The following is a 26171-nucleotide window of genomic DNA, read 5'->3' on the forward strand; positions in this document are numbered from 1 at the left end:
GCTTCTAAGCTATCCTGTTTCCTGTTGTGTATTCTGGTGACAATGATTTTTCCAGGAAGCCCCCAAGCAGGGCAGTAGGCTTGGTTTGTAAGATCTGTTGTTTGCAGATACACTGCTGCTGTACATGGAAGTCCTTGCTCCAGAACCATATGCTTCATGTTTTTGAGGCAAATGAAACAAAACCAGTCAGCACCATCATTCTAGCTCTGCATTTCTTAATCATTCAACTGGGCTCATACATAATGGTGCTAGATTATGATTTCACTTTTGGCTCAGCATATTCTGTGAATCTAATCAAGGGATTTATAGCTGTGAGTTTGGTTAAACTCCAGCAGGGCTTAGAGCAATGGGCGATGTGGTCAATCATCAAGAGCCAAACTTGTTCCCCAAATGATGTCTGTATGTCATCATTTGGTGTGGAAAATATATCTCTTTTTTTCAGTTGCGTGTGTGGAGAAAAAGATGAGAAACCTAAAATTATTGAGAGCGCAAGAATGCCAGCCAGTCCGAGCTCTTGGTACTCCTCAAGGTTTCACTATCCGCGCAGATAGAGGAACAGTGTTGGTCAGCACTGAGTATGGAATTGTGGAACTGGATCCTGTCACACAGGAGGTGAGGGTTCACATGTTATCCCAGATGTGGCCTTTGGGTCTGAAGGATTGTCTCACTAGCAGTGGCTGTGGAAGGAAAACTGGATAATATTGCTGTGCTTTGAAACAGATTTAATGGAAATCTCTTTCTTCAAATAGTTGGTTAACTTACTTTTTTAAAATTTTCCTATGCAGAGAGCCCTATCAGACTTTCAAAGAACTTAGGAATATCCGAGACTATATAAAAAGAAACCCATTCTGTAAAAATTTCTAAACTATAAACATGTTCTGTCCTTAGATGTTAACAATCTGTACATTTCCAATAAGATTGTTTAAATGAATGTTCCTTTTCTAAATCTATTAACTTTATTGTTAATTTGTGCAAGAAGAAACTGAATTTTGCATTCAGCTTAAAATGCTCAGGCTAAGTAGTTTCTTGGTGGGATACTTCATGATATAATAAAGAAAGTCAACGCCAGCACCTTAATTTGGAGCAGCACCAAGATACAGATAAAAATCGAAGATGTTTGGATTTGTTTGTCAATCTTTCAAAAAACTAGCAGTGATGAGTCAAACAACATATAGAACAAGAATGAAAGATTTCTCATGAGCCTTTGTCTTGTCTTTGTTTTAAAGGTCATCAACGAAGTTGCTTTGACAACTGAGGGTTTTCTACCAGAAGATGGAAGCGGATGTATTGTGGGCCTGGAGGATTTGCCAGATGTAGAATCGGTCTGCGTGGCTACAGCAATTGGTGATGTTATACTGTGCAATCTAAACACTCACCAGGTATGGCAGAATGGCAAGTATAGCAATACCCAAGTAAGATATGAAATAGAATGCAACAACACAACACATAATACAAAAGTACTTGCTTTAATATTGCTGGTCTCAATATAGCTGTTGCCCCTTTAAATAAATATATTAGCTTCTTGCACATAAGAATAAAAATAACTATGAAAGATACAAATAATTATATGTATATATTTTCTGTGGAAGTGTTTACCCTTTGGAATGATTTTGCTCCTGAAATTCAGAACTCTCTCTAACCCTTTTGGAAAGCTGGGAAAACCTGGTTTTCCCCATATGTTGGGCCAGGGCATTAGATGAGCTCATTTTCTGGGAAATAGAATGTATGTTTACTTGACCATTCCAATATGTTGTCTGTTATGTTGGTTATGGATGTAATTTCTCTGATTCTGTATCATAATGTTGCCAGGTTCTGTGTTGCAGCACTTAAAATCCATCAGAAGATGACCTGTGCCATTCTTTTTAGGTTTTTCAAAAATAACTTTTAGGTTTTTATAATTAATAGTTTTAGACTTTGATGTAAGTTTTTTACTATGGTGTATCTTCTATGCCTTTTAATTTTTTTTTGTACCCCATCCTCTTCATGGTGGGTTTTGACCATAATAAAGATTTGATTTGATTCAGTTGCTAAACAGGGCAATCATAAAGCAAGGACTATCTATAAAAATAGAACTGGTACTCCTGGTTGTGCATCTTGTCTATGCTGCTTCACAGGGCTAATACATAAACACATCACATTAAGATGTTGAGCTTATCCATAATGTGGCAAAATTATGTGTCATAACTTGCAGCATTTAGGAAGAGCTAACACCTCCACTGACACCTCCTCTTAATAGTGTATTCTTAAAATCCTTAAGAGTGTATTAATTGATGATGAATTTTATGATCTTTGTAAACAGTTAATATGCTTGACGGTAATAAAGAAGAATTTAACTTCAAAATGTTTAGTCTAATTTCCATTGAGATTGTTTTTAAGCAATTAGCATTTTCTTTTTTAAAAAAAGAGTAGATTTATGCTACATTGAAACATATGGGCTGGTGACCACTATATGGGAGCAAAGAGCTAAGATTTTTTTTTGTACAGTATCACTGCAGCCATAGTAATGAAGATATACAGGTAGTCCTCAACTTACAACAATTTGTTTAATGACTGTTTGAAGTTGCACTTATGACCATAGCAGCATCCCCATGATCATATGATCAAATTCAAGATACAACTGACTCATGATGGTTGCAGTGTCCTGGGGTCATGTGACCACCTTTTGCAACCTTCTGACAAGCAATGGGGAAGCCAGATTCACTTAAAAACTGTGTTACTAACTTAACAACTGCAGGGATTCACTTAACAACTGTGGCAAGAAAGGTCGTAAAATGGGGCAAAACTCAATTAACAAATGTCTTGCTTAGTAACATAAATTTTAGGCTCAATTGTGATTGCATCACCTGTGTTGATATTATGTTCCAGTCTCATTTCTAGTTAAATATTTTGGTGAGAACTGCTTATACAAGACTACAGAAATAGTATTGCAGGACTAGAACACGATCACTATCCATCTGTATTTGAGTAGGTCTTTTTTTCTTACTTGAAGATGATTGAGGGAAAACATGTAATTTGCTTTGATTTATTGATGTTGGTTGCTGTTAAAGAGATATAAACAGTATTGAACTCTTTTGCAGCTGGAATGTGTTGGGAGTGTGGACAGTGGCCTGACCACAATGAGCTGGAGTCCTGACCAAGAACTTGTTCTTCTTGCTACAGGTACAACTCAAAATTGCAAAACATTCTCAACTTTATTCTCTGTCTTTTGGATTCTGGCAGAGAATGGTTCATTGCATCCGATGGTTTACAAAGTAGTAACCAGCCATTGATTTGCATTAACTATTCCTTGTTTGCCAAAAACATGGTGGGTTCATATGACATGCATTAATATCACTTTTAACCACAACGGGCAACAAACCAATAGGCAGGGCCAAGGGTGGGCACAATCCACAATTCAAAGTTCTTCCCCTTTGTATGAGATTGACACAGACAGAAAGGGGTGGGGCTTGAAACCATAGTGGCACCCATTTTTCCCCCCCTCTTTATTGTGGACAGCACTGGGGGAGAGCTTACTTTTTCTAGATGTCTGTCAAGAAAAGAGATAATTTTTCAAAGAAGAGTTAATCTGAACTAAGCAGGGATTGGGCTTGAGAACTTCAGAATTAGAAGATGCCTCCTTCTGTGATTCGACAAGATGATTCAACTGCACTTAAACATTTTAATTTCAAACTTCTTTATATATTCTTGTGACAGGTGAGCAGACTCTGATTTTGATGACAAGAGACTTTGAACCAATTGCGGAAAGACAGATCCACCAGGATGACTTTGGAGAAGGTGAGATGGTAGTGCAGATGCTAGAATCTTACAAAATATATTACTGCAGTTCTGTGAAGGGCTAGGCTACACAGAGAAACTGAATTGACTGAAAATAGCTATCAATTGTTATGGGCTGAAGTCATGGACTGTATGTTCATTGGTATCAGGGCAGTAAATTGAAAGAGAGCAATGTTTTGTAGTCACTTGTTACATACATGTGACATTGCCATCAGTCTGGCTGGCAATCTATCAAATATAAAAGCATTAACTGGCCTATAGTGAATGTGGAGTGGACTTTTTAAATTGGAAGTTGTCTAGAGAATATTTTATATATGTTATGAAGTGGCCCATAAATACTATTGCCTCTGGAAAATTAGAAGTAAACACTAGAAAAGTTGGATGTACCTTTTTGACAGATCTATAAAATATTAATCTTCAAATATTCTTTATTTGATTGATTCTTAGGCAAATTTATTACTGTTGGATGGGGTAAAAAAGAAACACAGTTTCATGGATCGGAAGGCAAGCAGGCTGCTCATACCAAGTCGATGGTACTACGTTTTTAATTACAAATACTGATTCTATATGTAAATATTTAATTACAATGGTGCCAGGAATATGCACTTTTACTGCAGGCATGAATATTAAAACAAATGCAATAAGTCATAGAACTGGAATAATGATGAGAGTTTGGAACTTGGGTAGAAAATGTCCAGATTCCTAGCAACCATGAAGTTCACTGCCTGATCTTGACTCAGTGGCACAGCTGAATTTGCATTTAATGATGGGCCAGAATATAATATTAATACGTGAATTTTTGCAAGTCCAAGTTAAGTCCTGAGTTCATGTGCCTGTCTTTTATCCCGTGTATTTGAATACAACCAGATGGAAATATCAAGTATGATTTAGTTTCATTTTCCATGATTCCTACCTCTTTTGTTCAGCTCAGGAATATAATAGTTGCTAAATAAGTCAACAACAAATCATTTTTAATGAGTGCGTTTAAATTGTGATTCCTGGTTCACACCTAATGTCAAGTCAAGAATTCAAGAAAGTAAAATTAAAGGCAATGAGAGTTCCCCCAGCTTGTGGGAGAATAAAAAAACGCATAGATGCTTAGGGTGACTTGTTAATGATGGTGCATTTGGTGCAAAGTATTTATATGGTTAGTATGTGCTCATATGGTATGTAAGTTTATATGTGAATGGGTCTACATGTTTAATCTTACATTGCTGCTTCACTAACTTTTGTGGGGATTAAAAGAGTTTTATGAATCAGCATTTAATTAATATTGTTGCCTTTAAGAGCATCTAAGATCCCTGTGAGTAATTTGTGTGCCTAGCTATAGGGGATGTCAAAATGGTAGGGCTATTCTGCAACTTCCCCTAGGGTGAAATTTTGCTAGATTTGAATTCCATGATCACTATTATCTTAGCGGGCCTACTGAATGTAAGGAGAATTGAGGGAAGACTGATAATGTCCTGAGGCAATATTTGGCTTGGACTCTCTAGTAGCTGAGCCTGCATGGTAGCACTTCATAGAAATACAATTATATTAAAGGAGAATAATTAGGTGGTAATGGTCCTTTAGTAGCAAGTTACATATATCAGGGATCATTCTTTACAGGTGATGGGCACCGTTGCAAGTTGTAACAATTTAAAATTTTAAAGCACCTTAAATCTCACAAAATCTTGTGATGTTGGTAAGATTTCAGTCAGTGTGTTTAAAAATATCTATATCCAAATTTTGCGTCATTTCATATGATCTTTTTCAGGAAATATTGCCTGCTTTACTATGGGATGATCATAGACCTCGGATCAGTTGGAGAGGAGATGGACAGTATGTAGCTGTGAGTGATATTTGCCCAGGAACAGGTTGGTTATTATTTTAAAATAATAGCATGATAATTTCTGTTAGCTTTTGACTGAGCAGGTGAAGGAAGGAAAGTTTTGTTTTTTTTAAAAAAAAAACCTTCCAAAGTCTCATGGTTGTCCCACATTTTGATGCAGCTTTCCCCAACTTGGTATGGTTGATATCATGATGCCCCACCACCGTATTAAAGAATTATGGGAAATCTATCGAGTTGTAATGATTCTCTCTCTCTCTTTTTCTCTTATCGCCTTTTCTTTCGTCCGTTCATGGGCTTCTTGACTTCATCCTCTACCTTGGGAATTATGGGTATTTCGCAAACATTCAGGGGCTCGAAAAGTGAGAGTGTGGAGCCGGGAACTTATTCTACAAAGTACCAGTGAGCCTGTCCCAGGCCTAGGACAAGCACTGGCCTGGAAGTGAGTAAGGAAATATGGGGTGGTTCATGGTGTGTGTGTTATTGGCTTTCTGATTATAATTTCTTCTATTATTCACCAAGCTAATATTTTACTGAAAATCCCCATTAATTCTGAATCTAGGGTGTAGGATTATGATCTCACTCAATCACTCCTAATCCATTTTTAATGCATTTCTTTATTCAGTTTATGTGGTCACCCTGGGTGGCTAACAGAATAAAAAAAAACAAGAGAAAGATACCATAAAAAGCAATGAATAAAGATAAAACCTACTAACATTGTCAACGTTACCAAAATTGGGACTCAGCCACACATAATAATGGATATTTTTTAGAAAAATCTGTGAATATTTGGAGAATTTTTGCTTGAAAACTTGTTCTAAATCATTTCTTCACTTCTTTCTTTTCTGCTTATATTTCAGGCCCTCAGGAAGCTTGATTGCTTCTACACAGGATAAAGCCAACAAACATGATGTTGTGTTCATAGAACAAAATGGGCTCCTTCATGGAGAATTTACTCTTCCTTTCCAAAAAGGCCAAGTAAAGGTAGGATGTACTTTTTTCTTGAGGCATGATTCAGTTAACCATCATTGGATCTGCAGACTTTTTTCTCACTAGTGTATCTGATATTATTTCCCTCAGTGGGAGGACAGTTTTTAAACTGTAAGTTGTCTACATGAACATGTTTGCAGATTACCAAGAGCAGCGCTTGACTCAGAGAAGATTTTAATTAAGTAGTTGTGTATGGCATGAATTTTTTTTTTTATTAAAAGTGCTTTAGATAGGTGATGACCCTAGTTGTATTTCTATAGGTAAACGAGCTGCTCTGGAATTCTGACTCTACGATATTGGCTGCCTGGGTGGAAGAACTGGAAAGTGACAGTAGTTCTCAAAGAAAGATGTATGGTAAGAACATTCAGTAATCATTTCTTAATTTTACAGAATTTATTGGATTTGTCACAGTCCTATAGTTTTGGCCTACTTTATTTTGGTTTTGTGCACGGCTATTCTCAGCCATTTTTTTTTAATCTGGAGGGTACAGTATCAAAACTCCAAATATATTATGTGTCTAAGCATTACACTGGAGGGACATGTGGTTTTAACTCTTCTCAACAAGAAAAAGGAGAATTAAAGGGAATCAGTAACTGATTGATGATGAATATATGCTATCAAGTTGATATTGAATCTTGGTGATAGATTGATAGTTTTTTCTAGGAGGATCTGTCGCCATTCTAGTCCTTCAGGTTTTCTAACAATGCTGTAACTGAGTCCATCTAGCAATCAGCAATTGGCAACCCCTAAATCAAGTCTGGATCTTCTTGGTGTTATTGCCCTATCTCTTCCCCGAACTATGGACATCACAGGGATGGAGAAAGAGGCAAGCAAACGTACTATGTTGAGTAATTAGGTAGAACAAGTTTTTGTAGAAACCATCAATTGGGAAGAGTCCATTTTATAGTGAGTTTCAGTAGCACATTATCAGTAAGATTCAGAGCTTACACAATTAAAGTACAGTGTACTCTTACCTCTCCTATATTCTGTAAACATTTCTCTTCTAATTACAGTCCAGCTGTGGACAACAGGAAACCATCACTGGTATTTGAAACAAAGCCTGCATTTTGGCAGCCTTGAGGGCAGCCCACTTCTTGTATCCCTGGTGTGGGATCAGGAGATTCCCTATCGACTTCATGTCCTCTGTGAACAGTGGCTATATCTTTGCTATGATTGGCAGTGGAGTACTGATCACAGCACCGGTGGAGGGGCCAATGACTCGGCTAGTGTAGCAGTCATTGATGGAGGTACATTTCAAATTTCCCTTTACTGCAACTACAAGAATTTCACAAGAATGATATGTATATCACTTTAGGGAAGGGTTGGAAGCATCTCACTGGCCAGTTTATAGAGGCTGGTTAACCAGGTAGACTTGTGGGGATAATGTGATACTCACAAATAACTAATAGGAGAAAATGTATGTAGCTTAGGGTTGAGCTGTTAAGTACCCTCTGAGCTTGATTGTTTTCTTGCAGCTATTTCATTATCAGGCTTGGTTACATTACCAATGGGGAGAAGAGTCAAGATTTGTTGTTGTAGATGTCAGCTTGAGCCCTGCCAATCTTGGGAGAGTGGGGGGGGGTGGCCTTCCTCCTTGATGTCTTCTTGATTAGGGCATTATTTTCTCCCTGATGCTGATTCCTGCTTACATGGGTGTTGATTTCTGAGGTGGTTGTGTTCTAGTCTACATTTGTTTCCTTCTTAGGCTTTGATTGTATCTTTTGAATGGCAAATTTATATATCGTGGTGAATTTTACATAGCTTTCAAAAGATATAGCCAAAATATTTGGGTTGTGTGATCTAGGCAACTTTTGTTATGAAGTTGTTTCAACCCAGTCATGTATTATGGCAGGTCTCATGAGAAGAGAAGGCAATGATTTGTTAAACATTTTGCTTTCTATCATTCAAGGACTGCCCAAAACCAATTATACTTTGTTGTATCTTACTGCTTGATTTAATGCAAGCCAGCAAGTGCAGATATTGCTTAATCATATTTGAATTATATCATCTGAATATAGATACACCTATACATACACATACATATACATACACATACTTATATGCACATATATATACTATATGTACACACACACACACACATACATACATACATACATACACACACATATACCTTTCTGATGCTTAAATGAACTTTTTTCCCTTTTCGTTTTTGAAAGATAAGGTTCTATGGACAGCCTTTCTTCATGCTGTAGTGCCTCCACCTCTTTGTACATATCAGCTCCAGCTCTCCTCTGCTGTCAATCAAGTTGCTTTCTCTACAGAGTCTCAGAGTGGGGATCTTGCTGTTCTGGATGCTGAGAACAAGTTGTCCATTTATAGACTGGGTAGGTAATCTGAATCTTTGACCAACCTTGTCTGGGCTTGGAAGCTCAGTAGTGTCACTACTGGTTAATGTTTGGATGGGAGATCACCAGAGAATTCCAAGCTTGTAAGCTAGACTGGGAAATCAGAGAAACTTCAGGAAAAGGCAATGGGATGCCACTTTGATACCTTCCGGAAAATGACATGGATATATTCACATGTCCACCAGATAATTTGTAGGACTCTTTGTCTTTGATTTTTGTTCATGGGGATATGGTTCCAGTTCTGTATATTGGCTGGAAGGGTGGATTGCCTCAGATCCTGCTACCTTTTAAAAACTGAACTATGATATATCTATATTTGGGGAAAGTCTTGGAGAGAACTCCAGTTTTTCTAACAAAACCTTTTTCAAATGAGGCATAGTAGTAAGTTTGAACTGTAAAAAGTATGGGAATTGATAGTTGCATTAAGCCCTCCTCAATCAATGTACCTGAAAAATTCAACACAGGATATTCTGTGTAAAAATAGAGAAATTCCCTCCAAGGTGTAAGGTGGAAGTCATGTAATGTCCATCCTCACAAGAAAAGCAAGTCAGCCGTATAGGGTAGGGCTCCCCACCACCCAGTCCATGGACCAGTACGGATCATATGGATGCCGCGCCCACCCCAGCTCCGGCAATGCAAAAGAAGTCACGCTATGTCGCGACACGTCACGTGACGCGGCGAGTTTGACACCCATGTCTTAGAGCAATCAAGGAAGAAGGAAGGGACTGGAAGATGCCTGTAAGAGAAAAGACCTATGGTAGCTTGTACAGCTAGTCTCTCTTCTCATCACAGCTTCCATTGTTCAGGAAAAGTTTGCTTTAGAAGAATCATAGCTCATATTTGTCTGGAAATTATAGAATGCTTCCATTAGAAAATAGTTTGAACTTATTTTTGATCCTGTCCATGTGGAATGGCCATCTGATGTTTTATTCGCTAAGCCATAACTTTAAAGAATAATATTGTGGCAATAAAGATAAAAAACTGTGCGTGTGTGTGTGTGTGGTTTGCTCAATAATATACCTTATTGCCTTTTGACAGATAATCATCCAGAAATGGACCCTACAGTTAAAATGGATGCAGTTGATGGAAAAAGATTTACAGCTGCTGTTCCTCGGCTGGAAACGTCATACAGGTACTGGATGTCACATTTGACTCTGGAAGGCACTGATTGGAGTCATTGGTTAGAGATAGGAGGGAATGGTTCTACAGAAACCCCCCCTCCCCAATTTCCAGGATGGTTCTTTCTTTTCCTTTTCTAAATTGGAATTGTCATTTGGGAGATATACATAAAAGTTCACAAAACATAATGAGCCCTGAGGGCGCAGCGGTTAGAATGCAGTACTGCAGGCTACTTCTGCTGACTGCTGGCTGTCTGCAATTTGGCAGTTCGATTCTCACTGGCTCAAGGTTGACTCAGCCTTCCATCCTTCTGAGGTCGGTAAAATGAGGACCCAGATTGTTGGGAGGCAATATGCTGACTCTGTAAACTGCTTAGAGAGGGCTGTAAAGCACTGTGAAGGGATAAATAAGTCTAAATGCTATTGCTATTGCTATAATCCATAGTAAGATATAATTAGTAGAGTTCACTCTTCTGTCTCTGGTCACAAAGGTAGGGCATAAGTTAAATAAATAAGAGTTTGTGTTTGCACAGATACTGTTAATGCTATGATCTGAACTAAGAAGCCATTCAGCTATGCTAGGTATGATTCCCATAGCTTCTGGCTACCTGATCCATACTGGCTGGGGTTATCAGGATTCTTATCCATCATATCTTGAAGCCTGTAGCTGGGAAGGATGCCTTAAGATAAGGGTCTTCAAACTTGGTCCTTTTATGACTTATGGACTTCAACTCCCAGAATTCCTCATTCAGGCATGGTGGCTGAGGAATTCTGGGAGTTGAAGTCCACAAATCATAAAAGGGCCAAGTTTGAAGACCCCTGCCTTAAGTGTTTGAAGTAGCTTTCAGATTTGTTTCCCAGAGCCAGTTCTTCCTAGATTTTGTAACACGGCTTCCTCCGATTGCTCCACTCTCCAGATGTGTGGCTTCACTTCAGAGAATTGCCAAGAATTAGATCACACATCTGGAGAATTTGCCAAGTTTGGAGAAGACTTGCTGTACACTTCCTCCTAGTCAACATATAAAATAAGTGAAGTGGGTTAAAAGCACTGCAGTTGAATTGACATGAGAAACAGGTAGCCTAAATTTCCTATGAAGTCATCCATTGACGGTGGCAGTGAACATCCACAGGTAAATTTACCCCTGACGAAATTGTAATAACTACCATAGAATACGTATACGTCGTGGAAACTATTGTAGAGTCACTGATATTTCGGCGAGCCCATCTTTTCTGCCTATTTGCCTAGATATATTTTAGAAAATTGTATAATTTAGCATTAATTACTCATCTAAATGTCTTTGACTTGGGGGGGGGGCAATTATCACAGAATTAACCTGCGTGATGACAAAAGAGGAAAGAATCCACTGTGGCTTCGTTTTCTTACTTGGCTGCAAGATGACTTACTCTTAGCTGCCAGCCAGGGCTGTTTCCCAATGCGCACAGTTATTCATCATCTGAAGATGGGCTCATCAGGACAAGAAGGACGTGTCGATATCAGGTACTGGACAGGTTTTTATGTTTATCGTATTAATGAAAATCAAACCATTTTTTGTGTGGTTCTGGATTAAAAGGCAACTTTTCTCCTAAATGCTTTTTTTGTTCTTTTTTTGAACTGGTTAGTCGAACTAGCTTTGACAGGATGAATGCGGGTGATGGAGGCAAGGTCATTCTTCATATTTATTTTTCCCTCTTCTAGCTTGCTGATGTATTTCTAAAGCATTAAACAGTGTTGTAGTAGAACAATCCCTCAAGGTGCACAATTGGTTGGGTTAGAAGAGGCTCACATTGTGAGGTAGCTTGTGTTTACAGATAGTCCTTGACTTACAACCAGAACTGAGACCAGAATTTTCATTGTTAAGCAAGGCAGTTATTAAATGAGTCACACTCACTCTTTTTTTTCTTCTGGTTGTCAAGCAAATCACTTGCAGTTGTTAGGGTAATAATTTAATAAGCAAATCTGGCCTCCCCATTAACTTTTCCTGTCAGAAACCCCCTGAAAAGATTGCAAATGGCAATGACATGAAACCCAGATACTGCAGCTGTCGAAAATACTTGCCAATTGCCGAACACTCAAAATTTTGATCGTAACTGTGATGGTTATAAGTGCGAGTACAAGTTGAAAGTCGCTTTTCCCAGTTCCTGTTGTAACTTCAAACGGTCGGTAGATGAATGTTGTAAGCTGAGGACTGTGTAAATTGGCATTTTTATGGATAACTTTGTAACACTTTTTTGTTAATGTGCAGTCATACTATAAATTGTGTCAGTCAGACCCAGGGGGCTCAATGGAGCACCCAGGAAAGCAAGTATCAGTGCTATCCCATATCTATAAACTGGTAGTCAGCTTTCACAATTTTGGTACACTTTGGAAACCTTTACAAACCATTTCTAAGTTGGCAGAAGTTGCTCCAACGTAATAAAAGCTATTGGCGTGCTGTGCTGATGTTAAGAACAGTTAAGTACCTATTCCAAATGCCCTTCAATTTTGTCTTCCTTTCATTGTTATTATGGTTGCGCCTCGCTTTAGATTCAAAGGGCAAAATGTGATTTAGAGCATGGGATTTGCACGTAGTACCCATCAGGAACACCTTGAACTAAACTTGTGTGGCAACCGAAAGGGCCTCTGTGCGAGCCCAGGAAAAGATGCAGCTCCTTGAATGAGTTTCTAGTAGATGTTGCATCTGGCCCATGTACACCAGGAATCGTATTTCGCCTTTTGGATTTTAAGTTTGTACAACCCAAATGTGTATTAATATTTTTGAGGTATCCATTGTGATTTTGTTGTAAAGAGTTTTTATTGCCCACATTTGTGCGTTGCCCTTCTTTCCCAAGACTCAGGGCAGCTCATCCCTTTTATCCTGGAAAACAAGCTAGACTGATAAGTAGTAACTTGCTCAATGTGAAATTTACAGCTACACTGAGGACCAGAAATCAGAAACCTTACAGTTCAATACTCTGTACTACATGTAGCCGAGTTACTCCAGACCTAAATACCCAGGAATCTTTATACATCTGATATATCTTAGCAATGGGAATAATAGTAGTTACTAATATTTCAGAAAAGTGCCCTGTCAGAAAAATTACTGGAGCAGTAGGGGCAGCAATCTTAAATTAAGGCTCCATACGGCTCAGTTTACAAGTGCTCCATATTGAGGTTCGAGCTTCAGATAATTCCACTTCTTTTCTCTATAGTCATTGCTAACACTTGTGTGACTGCAAGATGGCATTCAAGACATAAATTGACTCACTTTCTCCCTTTTCTGGCCCTTCTTATAGGTCCCCTGTGAGCGTTGATGGTGATGTGATCAGCCTGTGTTGCAACCCGAAGACCAAAACAGTGGCTCTGCAGCTTTCTGATGGGCAAATCCTGAAATATCTGTGGGGTATGTGTGATGTACTCCATTGGTTTGGGCTTGGAACAGAATCCGTCCTTGGTCCACCTAGGAAGGAACTGCTTAGGTCTTTGTCACCCATGAGACAGATTACCTAGTAGCCAAAGTTAATCAAAGCAGAAAATACTCCAGCTGCCTCTTCTCCCTAACAGTGAAAACAGAATTATGATACTTGGAAAATATAAACAAATAAATGTCCTTCCATAATATGCAAAACTATATGTTAGCTCAGGGGTCTTCACACTTGGCCCTTTTATGACTTGTGGACTTCAACTCCCAGAATTCCTCAGCCAGCATGCCTGGCTGAGGAATTCTGGGAGTCGAAGTCCACGAGTCATAAAAGGGCCAAGTTTGAAGACTCCTGTGTTAGTTCATATAGCTACCTCGTGTAGCCGTATTGGATGGATATGCTCTGTTTCAGTTTAAGGCAATTTCAAATGCTCAGATAACCTGAACATTCATGGGCTGATTTTGTAATTTTCTTGCAGTGTTCATGTTCCAGTTTGCCAAATCTTCTCCCCCGTCCAATTCCCAAGGCCCAGACTGCTGGACTAGAGAGAACTGCCTTTCGTTATCTTCTCAGAAAGAAGAGAAATTGCATGATAGTTCTTGTATACAGGAGCCTTGATTTGATTTGTAATGCATCTTTGGGACCCAAAACTTTGCCTGACTCTGCTTTACTATATTGTACGATGGTGCATTGTGTATGTGAAACACAACCTGCAATTTGAGGTTTATAGTAATCTCTCTGGAGATTTCAGAGCATAAAAAAATGTTGGACAGATTTTAAGTGAAGGGGGTTCCTAAGGCCCAACTATCCTACTATGTTTCTCTGGTCAGCTTCCCAAACATGTCAATTATGGCCATTCATAATCTACATGCAAAAATTTGGGGGCAGCCTCTGTTGCTATATAAGATGCCATCTTGGCTGAAACCAACACAATTTCCAGGATACGAAGCTAAATGAATTAAATTGCACTTAATAATATATATCCCCGGTTTTCCTAAAGATTGATAATCAATCCTCTCTCGCTTATCTCCAGGAGGTGAAAAACCAGTTGCCATCCCCTGGATGAATAATAATGGTTCTGCTGTTCGGTTTCCATCCCCTTGTATGCAGACAGAAGTAGCTGTAATTGATGGGGAAGTAAGTAAACAAGTATGGAACTCTTGGGCTGTGCCAATAGTCAACCATGCATCTCTCCTGGATATCTCTTGCTTAAATAACCTTTGTCTATTACTGTTTTTCCTAATCCCATTTATACATTATGAGTAGTAAAGTGCAGAACTGCTCATGGCACATAACATCTTAGGGTTAATATACTTTTAGCCATGCAGGAATTATCAGTTGTGATAAATTGGCTTGCTAAACCACTGTTGTGCCATCATAGGTAGATCTTGTTTCCTGAAGTCTTTAACTATGATTGATTGTGGAAACACCAGGAAAAGAATGAAAAAGGGACTAGACTGAGGTAGCAAGCAAGTCAATTGGCAGCTTCTCTCATAAATGGCAACATGATTTGATGGCAAGAAACTTGGGAAGAAACATTTCAAATCATTTAAAGATATGCCTCCTTAATTAACTTGCTACAAATGAGGGTGGGAAATGCCTCTTATATTTCCCAAAGTTGTGCATTTAATTCAGACTGTCCTATGGAAATCTGTATAGTTCTTGCTTCCTTGATCTTGCCTGGCTGCTTGGAGCTTGACAGAGAAGTTTGTATACTTAGTGGTCATGTTTTCTGGTCTTCAGGAGATCTACTAAGTTTATGTAGCAAACTGGAACTAGCTCTATTTCAAAAAATCCACATAGATTTTGAAATCCGTAAATTTCCATGTGAATCAGAGCAGTCATTTTTGACATAACAAAAAAGATTACGAGACTTCCGGTGGATCTGCGTTGGGTGATGGCGGCTACTTTCTAGCCGTCCTCCTGGGTAAGTGTAATGAACCGCTATGAACAGCAGACATCAGCTGTTCAGCGGTTCAAAATCCCTCTCCCGGGCAAAGGGGGGGGCAGAGGGTAGTCTGAATAGTGGTAGAGCCTCTTATGTACCCCCAATTTTCTTTTTTTGGGGGTGATAGAGTGCTCCCACGGAGTTCAGACTGTCTCCGCTTCCCAGCTGCTTTTGTCCTTGGGACAAAACAAGCCCTCGCAGCCACCTCCGCGTTTAAAATGATCTAGTGAGTTTTTTTTAAGAAGCGGACAGAGTTGTTTAGAGGATTTATTTTTTTGCTTTCCTTGACTTTATAGGTATTTTAAATTTAAAGGTTTATTCTTTTGTTATAGTCTTTCTTTTTATTTTTTGCTTTTTGCTGAAAGGGAAAGTAAAATGGCGATCGGCAGACTTTCTAGCGTTTTTTTTTCGGAAAGTTAGAATGGCGATCGGCTTTTTTACCTTCTCTCTTTTTTCTTTCTTCTTTTTAAGGAATTTTTGTTGTTTAATTTTCTAAACATTATTGTTCTGGTCTGATTTTTTGTTTTTGCTTTTTGTATTTTTAAAAGGCAGGCATTTTGGTTTTCCCCCCCCCCTTCTTTTTTTCACTTTAACGATTGGAGTGTATATTCTAATTTCTTTTATTGATTTATTTTTCGCCTTCTTTGATTTTATTTTAAATCCAAAGGTTTATTGTTTTGTTTATAGTCCTTTTTTTCTACTATTTGCTTTTCTGTTGAAAGAGAAAGCAAATGGCGATCGGGAGATCTTCTAGCGTTTTTTTGGGAAGCTAGAGTGGCGATCGGCTTTTTTTTTACTTTCTCCTTTTTTTTTCTTTTTAATGATGGATTTTAGAAGTATTATTATTGTTTTGGTTTGATTTGTTGCTTTGTCTTTTGTATTTTTTGTTTTGCTTCTTGTAAAGGGCAGGCATTATTTTTAAAAGGCAGGCATTTTGGTTTTCCCCCCCCCCTTTTTTTTTTCCTACTTTAATGATTGGAGTGTATACTTTAACTTTTTGTTTTGGTTTGATTTGTGGTTTTGTCTCTTGTATTTTTAAAGGGCAGGCATTCTGGTTTTTTCCTTCCCCTTTTTCTTTTTTTTTTTTTTTCATTTTGTATATCTTAATTTTTTTTATTTTTTTTTTCTTCTTTTCTAACTCCCTTTTTTTTTTATTCTTTTATTTTTTTTATTATTTTAAAGATTTTTCTTTGAGGGAGTTATGATTTTCTTTTGAAGGAATTTTTGTAATTTTTAAGAAGGAGTAAAGTTTTTTTTTAAGATGGCTCCAAAGCGTCCAGTGAATTTCACAGTTCCTAAATCTTCTGTGGCTCAGCCAACAACTGTGAAGGATATGCAACAAATGATGGAAAATTTTACAATTCAAATTAGGGCAGAAATGAAAAAGATTTTGGAAGAAAATAATAAGATTTTGAGGCAAGACATAGTTTTGGCTCTAAAAGGAGTTGCTTCTGTTCTTGAAAAGTTGAATTCCCATGTGGAAGAAGTAGCTGAAAAAGTGGAATTAATGGAGGGGAAAATTGAAAGTATGGAAAAAGAAATGGAAAATGAGATTCTTATGCTTCAATATGGTCAAATGGAATACGCCTTAAGAATTAGGGGCTTGGAAGAGTCCTTGCAAGAAGATCTGAAAGAGATGGTTGCAAAGGACTTTGCCGTAATTTTGAATAAAGAAAAAGAAGGAATACTTAGTGAAATTGAAAAACTATTTAGAGTTAATTCTGCGGTGGCAGTACAAAAGAATTTGCCAAGAGATGTGGTAATTTACTTTGGGAAGAAATCTTTACGCAATGAAATTATACAAGCTTTTTATAAGAAGAGATTTCAAATTGCTTCACAAGATGTTATAATTTTAAAGGAGATCCCATCTAAAATTTTAAGAAGAAGAAAGGAGTTTGCCTTTTTAGCAAATGAACTTAAAATGAGACGAATTTCGTTTAGATGGGATGTTCCGATTGGAATGGTGGTGAATTACCTGGGAATATGTTATAGACTTAATACTGTTTCTCAAGCAAAAGATTTTTATACTTCAGTATTGGGGGTATGTTCATCTCCATCTATTAAGTTCAAGACTTTGGAAGAAATGGATGTAGAATTACAGTTTGAAGACTCTAAAATTGGGCAACCCCTGTTTAAGAGATCTCAACATGTTCAGATTGAGGAGCAGGAGACAACCTGTGTAGCACAAAACTGTGAAGAAAAGCAGCAACTGAAGAAGAGTAATGAAATTTCACACCTAGTGATTGCTGATTCTGTGAGAGAAGCAAGACCCATAAATCCTTTGGAGCAATCTTCAAGGATTGAAGGGTCACTTGAGATGAAAAAGGGGAAATTTCAGCCTGAGGGGCGTCAACAAGTTGAGAAGAAGGGGCAGAGGAAAATCTGTGCAACATATAATTGTAAAGAAAAAGACCAACAGAATAAGGAGCTTAAGGAATCCCCACATGTACTGGCTTCTGAGTCATTGGGAGACTCAGAAAATTTGGAGCAGCTTTTGAGGACAGATCCTAAAGCATTTGTTTTAAGTTTTATAACGAAAATGGACAATCGAGGCTGACGATAATAATATCAGTATGATAATGAATGGAGAATGAAAATGGACAATTGAGATTGATAAGGACTGGGTTTTTTGTGGTTGCAACTTGTTATTGATGAAGATTTGAATATCTATTGTGTTTATGGTGGATGGAATTTGTTATAGTGTTTTTTGTGGGTGGAATTTGTTATAAACTGTCTACTTTGGATGGAATCTGATAAGATTTAAATGAGTATAAAGGTGTCTTGTTTCCTTTTTTCCCTCTTTAAGTTTTAAGTAATGTATAAATTTGTGTTTTGGGGGAGTTTATGAAAATGATAATAATATTTATGATATTAGAAGGATTGGAGTATATTACAATGTGTTTAGTGTTTGGGTGGGGTTTTTAATGTTTAAAGTTTTAAGTAATGTTCAGATTTGTGTTTTTGATTGATTATAATTTGTTTGTTTTAATGTTTCAAGTTCTGATTGTTTAAATTTGTGTTTTGGAGGGACTATAACTTGTTTAACTAAATGTATTTAGATTTGTTTATGATTTATGTTAGATTTTATATTGTAGTTATAGATGTTTAAAGAAAGTAGTGTTTAAAATTGGTCTTGGAAGAAATTTATGTAGAAGGATGGATAATATTATAAGTAAGATTAGAAGATTTCTAGAGTATATTATAATGTGTCTATTATTATTTTCTAGAAATAATTCATTTAATTTAAGGTATTTAGGATTGTTTAGGATTTATAGGTGTTTTAAGTTTTATATGTGTTTTAAGTTTTTTTTCTTTTTTTTCTTTTGAAATATTTTGGATAAGCCTGTAATCAATTCTGGGAGGTTCAGGGGAGGGTTAGGGAGGTTTGGGGCTGGGGGAGGGTATGGGTGGGTGGGCGGGTTTGGGGAGGGGATTTATTTTGTAAAATGTTAAAAATTTTCAATAAAAAAAAAAAAAAGATTACGTGAGAAACAAGAGGGAAAGTCAAGGAAGCAGTGTGTCTTCTGGCTGGAGAACATGAGAAAATGTATCAGGCAACAGGAGGAAGGCTGAACTACTTAATTTCTATTTTACTGTGTTTTTGCTAGAGGAAAAAGTGATGCAGCCTGTCAGAAGCTACACCAGCTAGGAGAGTGTTTTATGTCAATACTGTACCTTGAAAATTCTACAAAAGATAATTGAGCAGAGACTGCAAGCACTTAGAAAGGAGTAAAGCGATTACTTGAAGCCAGCATGTTTGTTAAAAATAAGTTGTGTCAATGTAATAATATCATGTTTTTTGAACTTAGTGACTAAATTACAAGCTAATGCTGTAAATGCAATGTTCTTAAACCTCAGTAAGTGGCTTGATAAAGTTGGCCCTAACACACATAATGCTGCTTCCTCCTCTTCTTCTTCCCCACAACAACAATTCTGTGAAGTAAGTTAGGCTGAAGGAGAGTAACTGGCCCAAAGTCACCCAGCTGGCTTTCATGCCTAAGGTGTGAAACTAGAATTCACAGTGTCCTAGTTTCTAGATCAGCACCTTAACTATGACACCAAACTGGTACTCAGCAGAATTAAGAGCATTGATATAATTCTGGGTTTTGGTTTGCTTGTTCTGTTTTCTAACTCTGGTTTCCATTCTGCTTTTCTTTCTTAGGAAACCATATTTGGCTTGACTGACAGATGTCGTTTTTTTATTAATGATACTGAGGTACGGATTGTTCTCATGGCTTTATGTCATCTGCTATGTCCATAATCCTTTAATGTCCTCCCAATCAACTGGCAGTTTGATTCTCTGCTTTTTGTAGGTTTCTTCAAATATTACGTCCTTTTCAATCAGTGATGAATTTCTCTTACTGACCACACATTCTCATACTTGTCAGTGCCTGCCTATAAGGAACACATCCCTGAAAGGTAAAATCACAATTTCTTATCTCTTGACCATGTGCACCCTCCTCCAGCTGTGTTTGTTCAATTATGAAAAGCCATTGCTTGTGATTTGTCCAAGATCCTGTTGGACTTCTGCATTTTTATGGTCATTCACTTTTTTCCATGGGAGAGTAGCAAGGAATGCTACTGAATGATGAACCTGGCCAGCCCCAAACTTTACAATCCCATTTTCAAAATGCCAGTTGAAATGTTGGAACATTCTGCTGTATGCAGATTGCAAAATATTGTCAGAATGAAGGTTATTTATGGTGTTTCATCCTGGCCTTGCCTTCCTTTGCTTCATTTCCTGTGTACCCACACACTTCAGCTTGTCTACACCCAAGAGAATGTAGGGATTGAAGGGATACAGAATGCATGTTATTGGGCAGGTGCATATAGCAAGGTGCCCAAATACAGCCACCTATTTCTTTGCACAGATTTGATGGGTGGATATATACACATTTACATAGGAATAGGGCAGGTAAAATGGAGGAAGAAGTAGAGTGCTTTTATTTATTCAACAATGTCACTTTTCCCAAAATGATCAGGGTATTCTTTTTACCTATTAGACAATGGACCTTATTAAGATATAAGTTCTTAAGAAGAAATCTCAGTCCAGTTAAGGTTTTGGTCATGTTTGTGTCCAACTTCACCATAGGAAGGACATAATGTTTGAGTTCAGACCATACTGGTTTAATTGCAGATAGTGTCTTCATGACATTATAAGTTCTCTCTCTCTCTGGGAAACAAAGAAATATTAATGTTCACATCACTGAGTACCACTACAATTGATCCTGAGGAGGTGGGGAAGGAGTAACCTGAATAATTCTTAAATATATATTCCTAGTTAACAGTTCCGTGATGAAACTTTACTCCTCAAGATCAGACACGGGGACTTTCTAGTCATATTCCAAATTACTACCTAGGGTTTTTACTGCTGCCTTTAATGATTTCATACTTTAGTTTTGAGTGCATTTCTATCCTATTCATACAAGCTAATAGAGCTTTGCAATTTTGAGGCTGGGCTTGTATGTTATTGACTGTGGCGCCTTCAGCTTTGCAAACAGGTCTGGGCAGCACTTCTCTCCCGAATAGCGAGACTCTGCGGAAGATTGAAAGAGGATCCCGGATAGTCACAGTTGTGCAACAACACACAAAGCTGATATTACAGGTTAGTGCTTTTTCTTTGTACACACACCAAAAAATGATTGTACAGAGGAAAAGACTAAATTTACTTAGTCCTTTATTTTTCAATGAAAACGAAATTGAAATACTCCTGTCAGCCATCTGGCTGTTGTTGCAGTATATCTTTTGGGCAGCAGCCTCATCTATACTATCAGATATCTGCTCGTAAGGAAAAACAGTAGGTTGGATGGAATAAAGAAGAGCGTTAATTCAAGCATAGGGCATCACCTTATTCATAGTCTGATGTAGCACAATCTATCAGAAATCATAATGTGTGATTTTCCTGCTCATATGAATTGGCCTAGATCAGGGGTAGGCAACCTTAGCTCTTTTATGACTCGTGGACTTCAACTCCCAGAATTCCTGAGCCAGCATTTTATGGCTCAGGAATTCTGGGAGTTGAAGGAAATCTGGGAATTGAAGTCCACGAGTCATAAAAGAGCCAAGGTTGCCTACCCCTGGCCTAGATAGATAGAGATCTATTTCATCTCCTATTAGGGGTAGCTTTATTTTATAAGATAAATGTGTTCCTAAAGGAGGAGCAAAAAGATACGGTTGTTGTGTCTCATTCCATATGGAGACTTCAGAGTCGGGGTTTCAGCAAACAGATGTGCAGGACATGCAGAATGGCCTGAAGTTCAGTAAATGCTCAGCTAGAAGTATTTTTATTGATTTATTTAGCATATAATCATCATTTTCATTAGCATGTTCAACAGGACCAGTAGATTTTATGAGTTCCACTCCAATCTGCTATTGGAGAATGGAAAACTTGATGCTCCTTGTACTAAAGGTGTTGTCAAGTAGCTACAGATTGGTAAGAGCCCTCTGTGGGTCCTCCTCTGCTTTATAGTGAATTTATGCTGGGCTCTCTACAGGTGCCAAGAGGAAACTTGGAAACTATTCATCATCGAGCCCTTGTTCTAGCTCAGGTTCGCAAATGGCTGGATAGGTGAGTTGAGCTGACTACCTTCCCTAGGTGTTGGCCTCAGAGAGGCTGCGTAACCTGAGGTTTCCGCCATCACGTTGGAACTGACGAACTCTGTTCTGCCTCTCCTGCTAGCCTCCAGTTTAAAGAAGCGTTTGAATGTATGAGGAAGCTGCGAGTCAATCTCAACCTGTTCTACGACCACAATCCGAAGGCGAGTAGAAGCTCTCGGCTTAGTTGGCATCTTCTGAAGGGATGGCAGATAAACCGGAAAGGGATTCCTGTGAACTCAAATGATAGTCTTTCAGGATGAGGACAGAGAGATGGCACCTCTGTTTCTGCCACCACTTGTTCTTTAAAGAGTCATCAATAAATTCACCAAACTCATAATGGGTTAATGGCATGGAGGGTGGTTAATATATCTATATCAGTGGTGGCCAACCTATGGCACGGGTGCCAGAGGTGGCAATCAGAGCCCTCTCTATGGGCACATGTGCCGTTGCCCCAGCCTCGCCTCCCTCCACAACCCCCTCCTCACTAGCAGCCCCCCTGGAGGAGAGTTGCCCCCAAGCGTGGCCCACACGGAGCAGTGCAGCCAAGGACATGGCAGCCAGGCAGCGTAGACAAGACTGTGCCCTCTTGCACAGTTGATGCTGCGAGGCGCAGGCAGAGGGCATGGCCACCATGGCACTACTGGGCTGCCTGGGCGATCTGCGGCGGGCCCTGGAGGCGGTGAGTGGCCCTGCGGGCAGGCGGGTGGGGGACGGGGGCGGGGCAGGGGATGGAGTGGGGGTGGGGCCAGTTTTTGGGCACTCGGTCTCTATATGATCAGGAATAGCTCTGAAGCAAGATATAGACTTGATTAGATCCTAAGACATTCCCTATTTTTTAATCAAAGTTAGTGGATTGGGAAATCTTGCTGTTATCACAACACAATATAATTATTTTCCAATATGTAGAGTGGTTACACGGGAATGATTCAGGTTTTTCCATCAGAACTTGGGAGGGATGAAAGACACTTCATTATGGTATTTGGAGTATTTTTTTCCATTTTAAATAGATGCTTGTGCAGCATATGGCAGTTTAATGAAAATTTAATGATGTTTGCTTTCTTTTCAGGCTTTCTTAGATCATGTGGAAACATTTATAAAACAAATTGATTCTGTAAATTATATCAACCTGTTCCTCATGGAACTGAAGTGAGTATTGGTTTGCTTAATAATAAGGTTGACTTTTAATACAGAGCGTTAATGGTATCTTACACTTTGAGGAGGGTTTTGAAATGGTGAAAGGGGTTAGGAGTACTTCCTTCCAGTTAGTAATCTTTCTGTTTTAAAATTTGCTCTCTTTGGTGTCAGAAAAAGAAATGGTACTATAAATGATTTTTCCATCACCATCAAAGCTACTCTGTGTTTTTAAAAAGAGACCTTGGCTTTTTTAAATGCATGAATATGCAAGACACAATTAGATTCCATCCAACTCCAGCAAATATTTAATATGATGAGTGAGATTGACATAAGTTAAAACTATATGAAGCGAAAAAGAACAAAATAATCTGGACTATCCATAGGAATTGAGGCAAAGTTCCCAGCTGAAATGCCATTCATATATGCTGGATTAAAAATCTAGTGTTACTGCCTCCCCAGCCAATGATCATGTTAAGAGTTATGATCCAGTATATCGAGAGGGACTTGGGTTGAGTAATGCAAGGCTAGATTAGTGAAGAGAAGAAATGGAATATTTTGGTTGAAACTTGATAAGCTCACATATTGTTTGGGAATAATGGGGACGTTATCAAAGTAAATGTTAAGAGAGAATTCTGTTTCTTTAACATTTAAATATATTTAATTTCTGAACCAAGATTTTGCAATCTGCCCAAATTCTTGTAACTTTTGTGATTTCTTCTGTGGTTCTCTTATTTATTTATTTATTTATTTATGAGACTTATATACCGCTTTAAGTGCAAGCACTCTTTAAGCGGTGTACACCAGTAAGCAATGTATATATATATTTACATTGCCCCCAACAATCTGGGTCCTCATTTTACCTACCCCAGAAGGATGGAAGGCTGAGTCAACCTTGAGCCGGTGAGATTACTTGAAAAGAAGTAAAATTTATAGAAAAGGAACTGAAAGATGATATGAGTGAGGCTGAAATTCTTTTCTCTGTCTATTGGCTTGGCTTGTGAGATATTTGTAGGTTTGGTTGCACTTTTTCAAGAAAACTATGGATGTTCTAAGGCTGTGGTGGCGAACCTATGGCACGCATGCCACTGGTGGCACGCAGAGCCCTCTCTGTGGGCACGCAGGCCATTACCCCAGTCCTAGGCCTTCAGCTGGCCTCTGCCTCATGTGCAAAAAAAAATGTGCAATCAATCAATCAATTTCAACTTCTCGTGGGGGAAAAAAGATCTCGGAAAGTTGGAATTGATTGATTGAACTTTTTAATCCCACCCAGTGTGCCGTTACCACTGTAGCCACGCCCACCCAATGGGCCACGCCCACCCAATGGGCCACGCCCACCCAGCACACAACGATACATAAGTGGGTTTTGGGTTGCAGTTTGGGCACTTAGTCTCTAAAAGGTTCGCCATCACTGTTCTAAGGGATAGGAATTGTATTAATAAAAGCTGAGTTTTGTGACCAAACACTTTGTTTCTTATTTTTGAGGAACCATAGCATATAGTTGGCTCTACTAAATTTTTTAATTAATATTATTGCCTGACACCATTACACTGTGTTTACATATATTTGCTTTGTAAATATCGTAAGATCATTTTTTCCCCTTTTGTAGAGAAGAAGATTTCACAAAAACAATGTACCCCCCTCCAGATCCTACCGGTGTCAATGAATTGCATTGTTCCAATAATAAAAAGATTAATCTCATCTGTGATGCCATGAGACAAGCAATGGAGAACATCAATGCAACTAAGTAAGAGACATAAAATTATAAAACATCTACATATACAAAGGCAGTATCAGTACACTATCACATTTTTAACAAGTGGTAACAAAGCGCAGGATGCAGTCCCATATTTAGGGAAAGTCTTAATGATGGTCCTCCTTCATAAAGCAGCTCAAGCGCAAGAGTTATGAAAAGGGAAGACATATCTCTCTTTCCTCACTCTTTACAGGTGATGGACCTTCACCAATTGAAAAAGAAAGAATGGTACTTCTGACTTAAAGAGTAGGAAGCGTATTGTGTCTCTTTTCTGGTCTGTCAAGACACGCTGCATTCATATATGCTGTGCCAGACTTTTAAAATAGTTCTCCAATCTTTCAACACATAGATAATTCAACCACATTTTCAACTGGGAAATTGTGGACAGTTTCAATCAAGTCAAATTCAAAACTGCTAAGAAATTCCTGGAAAGGTGGCATTCTAACCATCAGCCACCAACAGATGTATAGAGATGAACCCCATCTACATGCCATTAAAAGATGTAACCAAAACTCAAGGAAGACGGCCCAGAGCACCTCATCCCTAGAAGTCAACATTCAAATAAGCAGGAAACAGCGGCAGATAAACAAAAGATAGTACTAGTCAATGAACCATTAAGGAATATTGGAATTGGAATACTGCATCCAGTTTTGGTCACCACGATGTAAAAAAGATGTTGAGACTCTAGAAAGAGTACAGACAAGAGCAACAAAGATGATTAGGGGACTGGAGGCTAAAACATAAGGAATGGCTGCTGAAATTGGGTATGTCTAGTTTAATGAAGAGAAGGACCAGGGGTGACACGATAGCAGTGTTCCAATATCTCAGGGGCTGCCACAAAGAAAAGAGAGTCAAGCTATTCTCCAAAGCGCCTGAAGGCAGGACAAGAAGCAATTGGTGGAAACTAATCAAGGAGAGAAGCAACCTAGAACTAAGGAGAAACTTCCTGACAGTTAGAACAATTAACCAGTGGAACAACCTGCCTCCAGAAGCAGTGAATGCTCCAACACTGGAAATTTTTAAGAAAAGACTGGACAGCCATTTGTCCGAAATGGTATAGGGTTTCCTGCCTGAGCAGGGGGTTGGACTAGATGACCTCCAAGGTCCTTTCCAATATTATTATTATTATTATTATAGAAATCACACCCCAGAGCAAACTCCTATACATTCACAGGTACAAACGTCGCTCTTCCATACACTGATGGTGTTACCTCACTTAGTGATTAAATGTGGACAGCATAAGTGTCTAACCTTTTGGCTTGCC

General features: G+C 38.5%; 1 protein-coding gene across 3 annotated transcripts in view; it reads left to right on the forward strand.

The window, feature by feature from the left end:
* ELP1 (elongator acetyltransferase complex subunit 1) overlaps window positions 1-26171 on the forward strand; it is a 46123-nt gene that overhangs the window by 884 nt on the left and 19068 nt on the right. For all 3 annotated transcript variants that reach the window (XR_005555544.1, XM_039333679.1, XM_039333678.1), the window contains exons 2-23: window positions 443-612; window positions 1227-1379; window positions 3078-3159; window positions 3694-3774; window positions 4222-4307; window positions 5531-5630; window positions 5954-6044; window positions 6463-6586; window positions 6853-6946; window positions 7606-7839; window positions 8770-8937; window positions 9997-10090; window positions 11404-11574; window positions 13350-13456; window positions 14509-14612; window positions 19586-19639; window positions 19737-19842; window positions 20913-21028; window positions 21918-21991; window positions 22103-22181; window positions 23087-23166; window positions 24761-24898. Coding sequence is in view for 2 of the 3 variants with exons in the window: in XM_039333679.1 (XP_039189613.1) it covers window positions 463-612; window positions 1227-1379; window positions 3078-3159; window positions 3694-3774; window positions 4222-4307; window positions 5531-5630; window positions 5954-6044; window positions 6463-6586; window positions 6853-6946; window positions 7606-7839; window positions 8770-8937; window positions 9997-10090; window positions 11404-11574; window positions 13350-13456; window positions 14509-14612; window positions 19586-19639; window positions 19737-19842; window positions 20913-21028; window positions 21918-21991; window positions 22103-22181; window positions 23087-23166; window positions 24761-24898 (2486 nt within the window). In the remaining variant the exon portion in view is untranslated. The remainder of the gene's footprint in view (window positions 1-442; window positions 613-1226; window positions 1380-3077; window positions 3160-3693; window positions 3775-4221; window positions 4308-5530; window positions 5631-5953; window positions 6045-6462; window positions 6587-6852; window positions 6947-7605; window positions 7840-8769; window positions 8938-9996; window positions 10091-11403; window positions 11575-13349; window positions 13457-14508; window positions 14613-19585; window positions 19640-19736; window positions 19843-20912; window positions 21029-21917; window positions 21992-22102; window positions 22182-23086; window positions 23167-24760; window positions 24899-26171) is intronic.

This window comes from Crotalus tigris, unplaced genomic scaffold (genome assembly GCF_016545835.1).
Source record: "Crotalus tigris isolate CLP2741 ecotype Arizona unplaced genomic scaffold, ASM1654583v1 scf7180000024506.7606697, whole genome shotgun sequence".
NCBI classification, from domain to species: domain Eukaryota; kingdom Metazoa; phylum Chordata; class Lepidosauria; order Squamata; family Viperidae; genus Crotalus; species Crotalus tigris.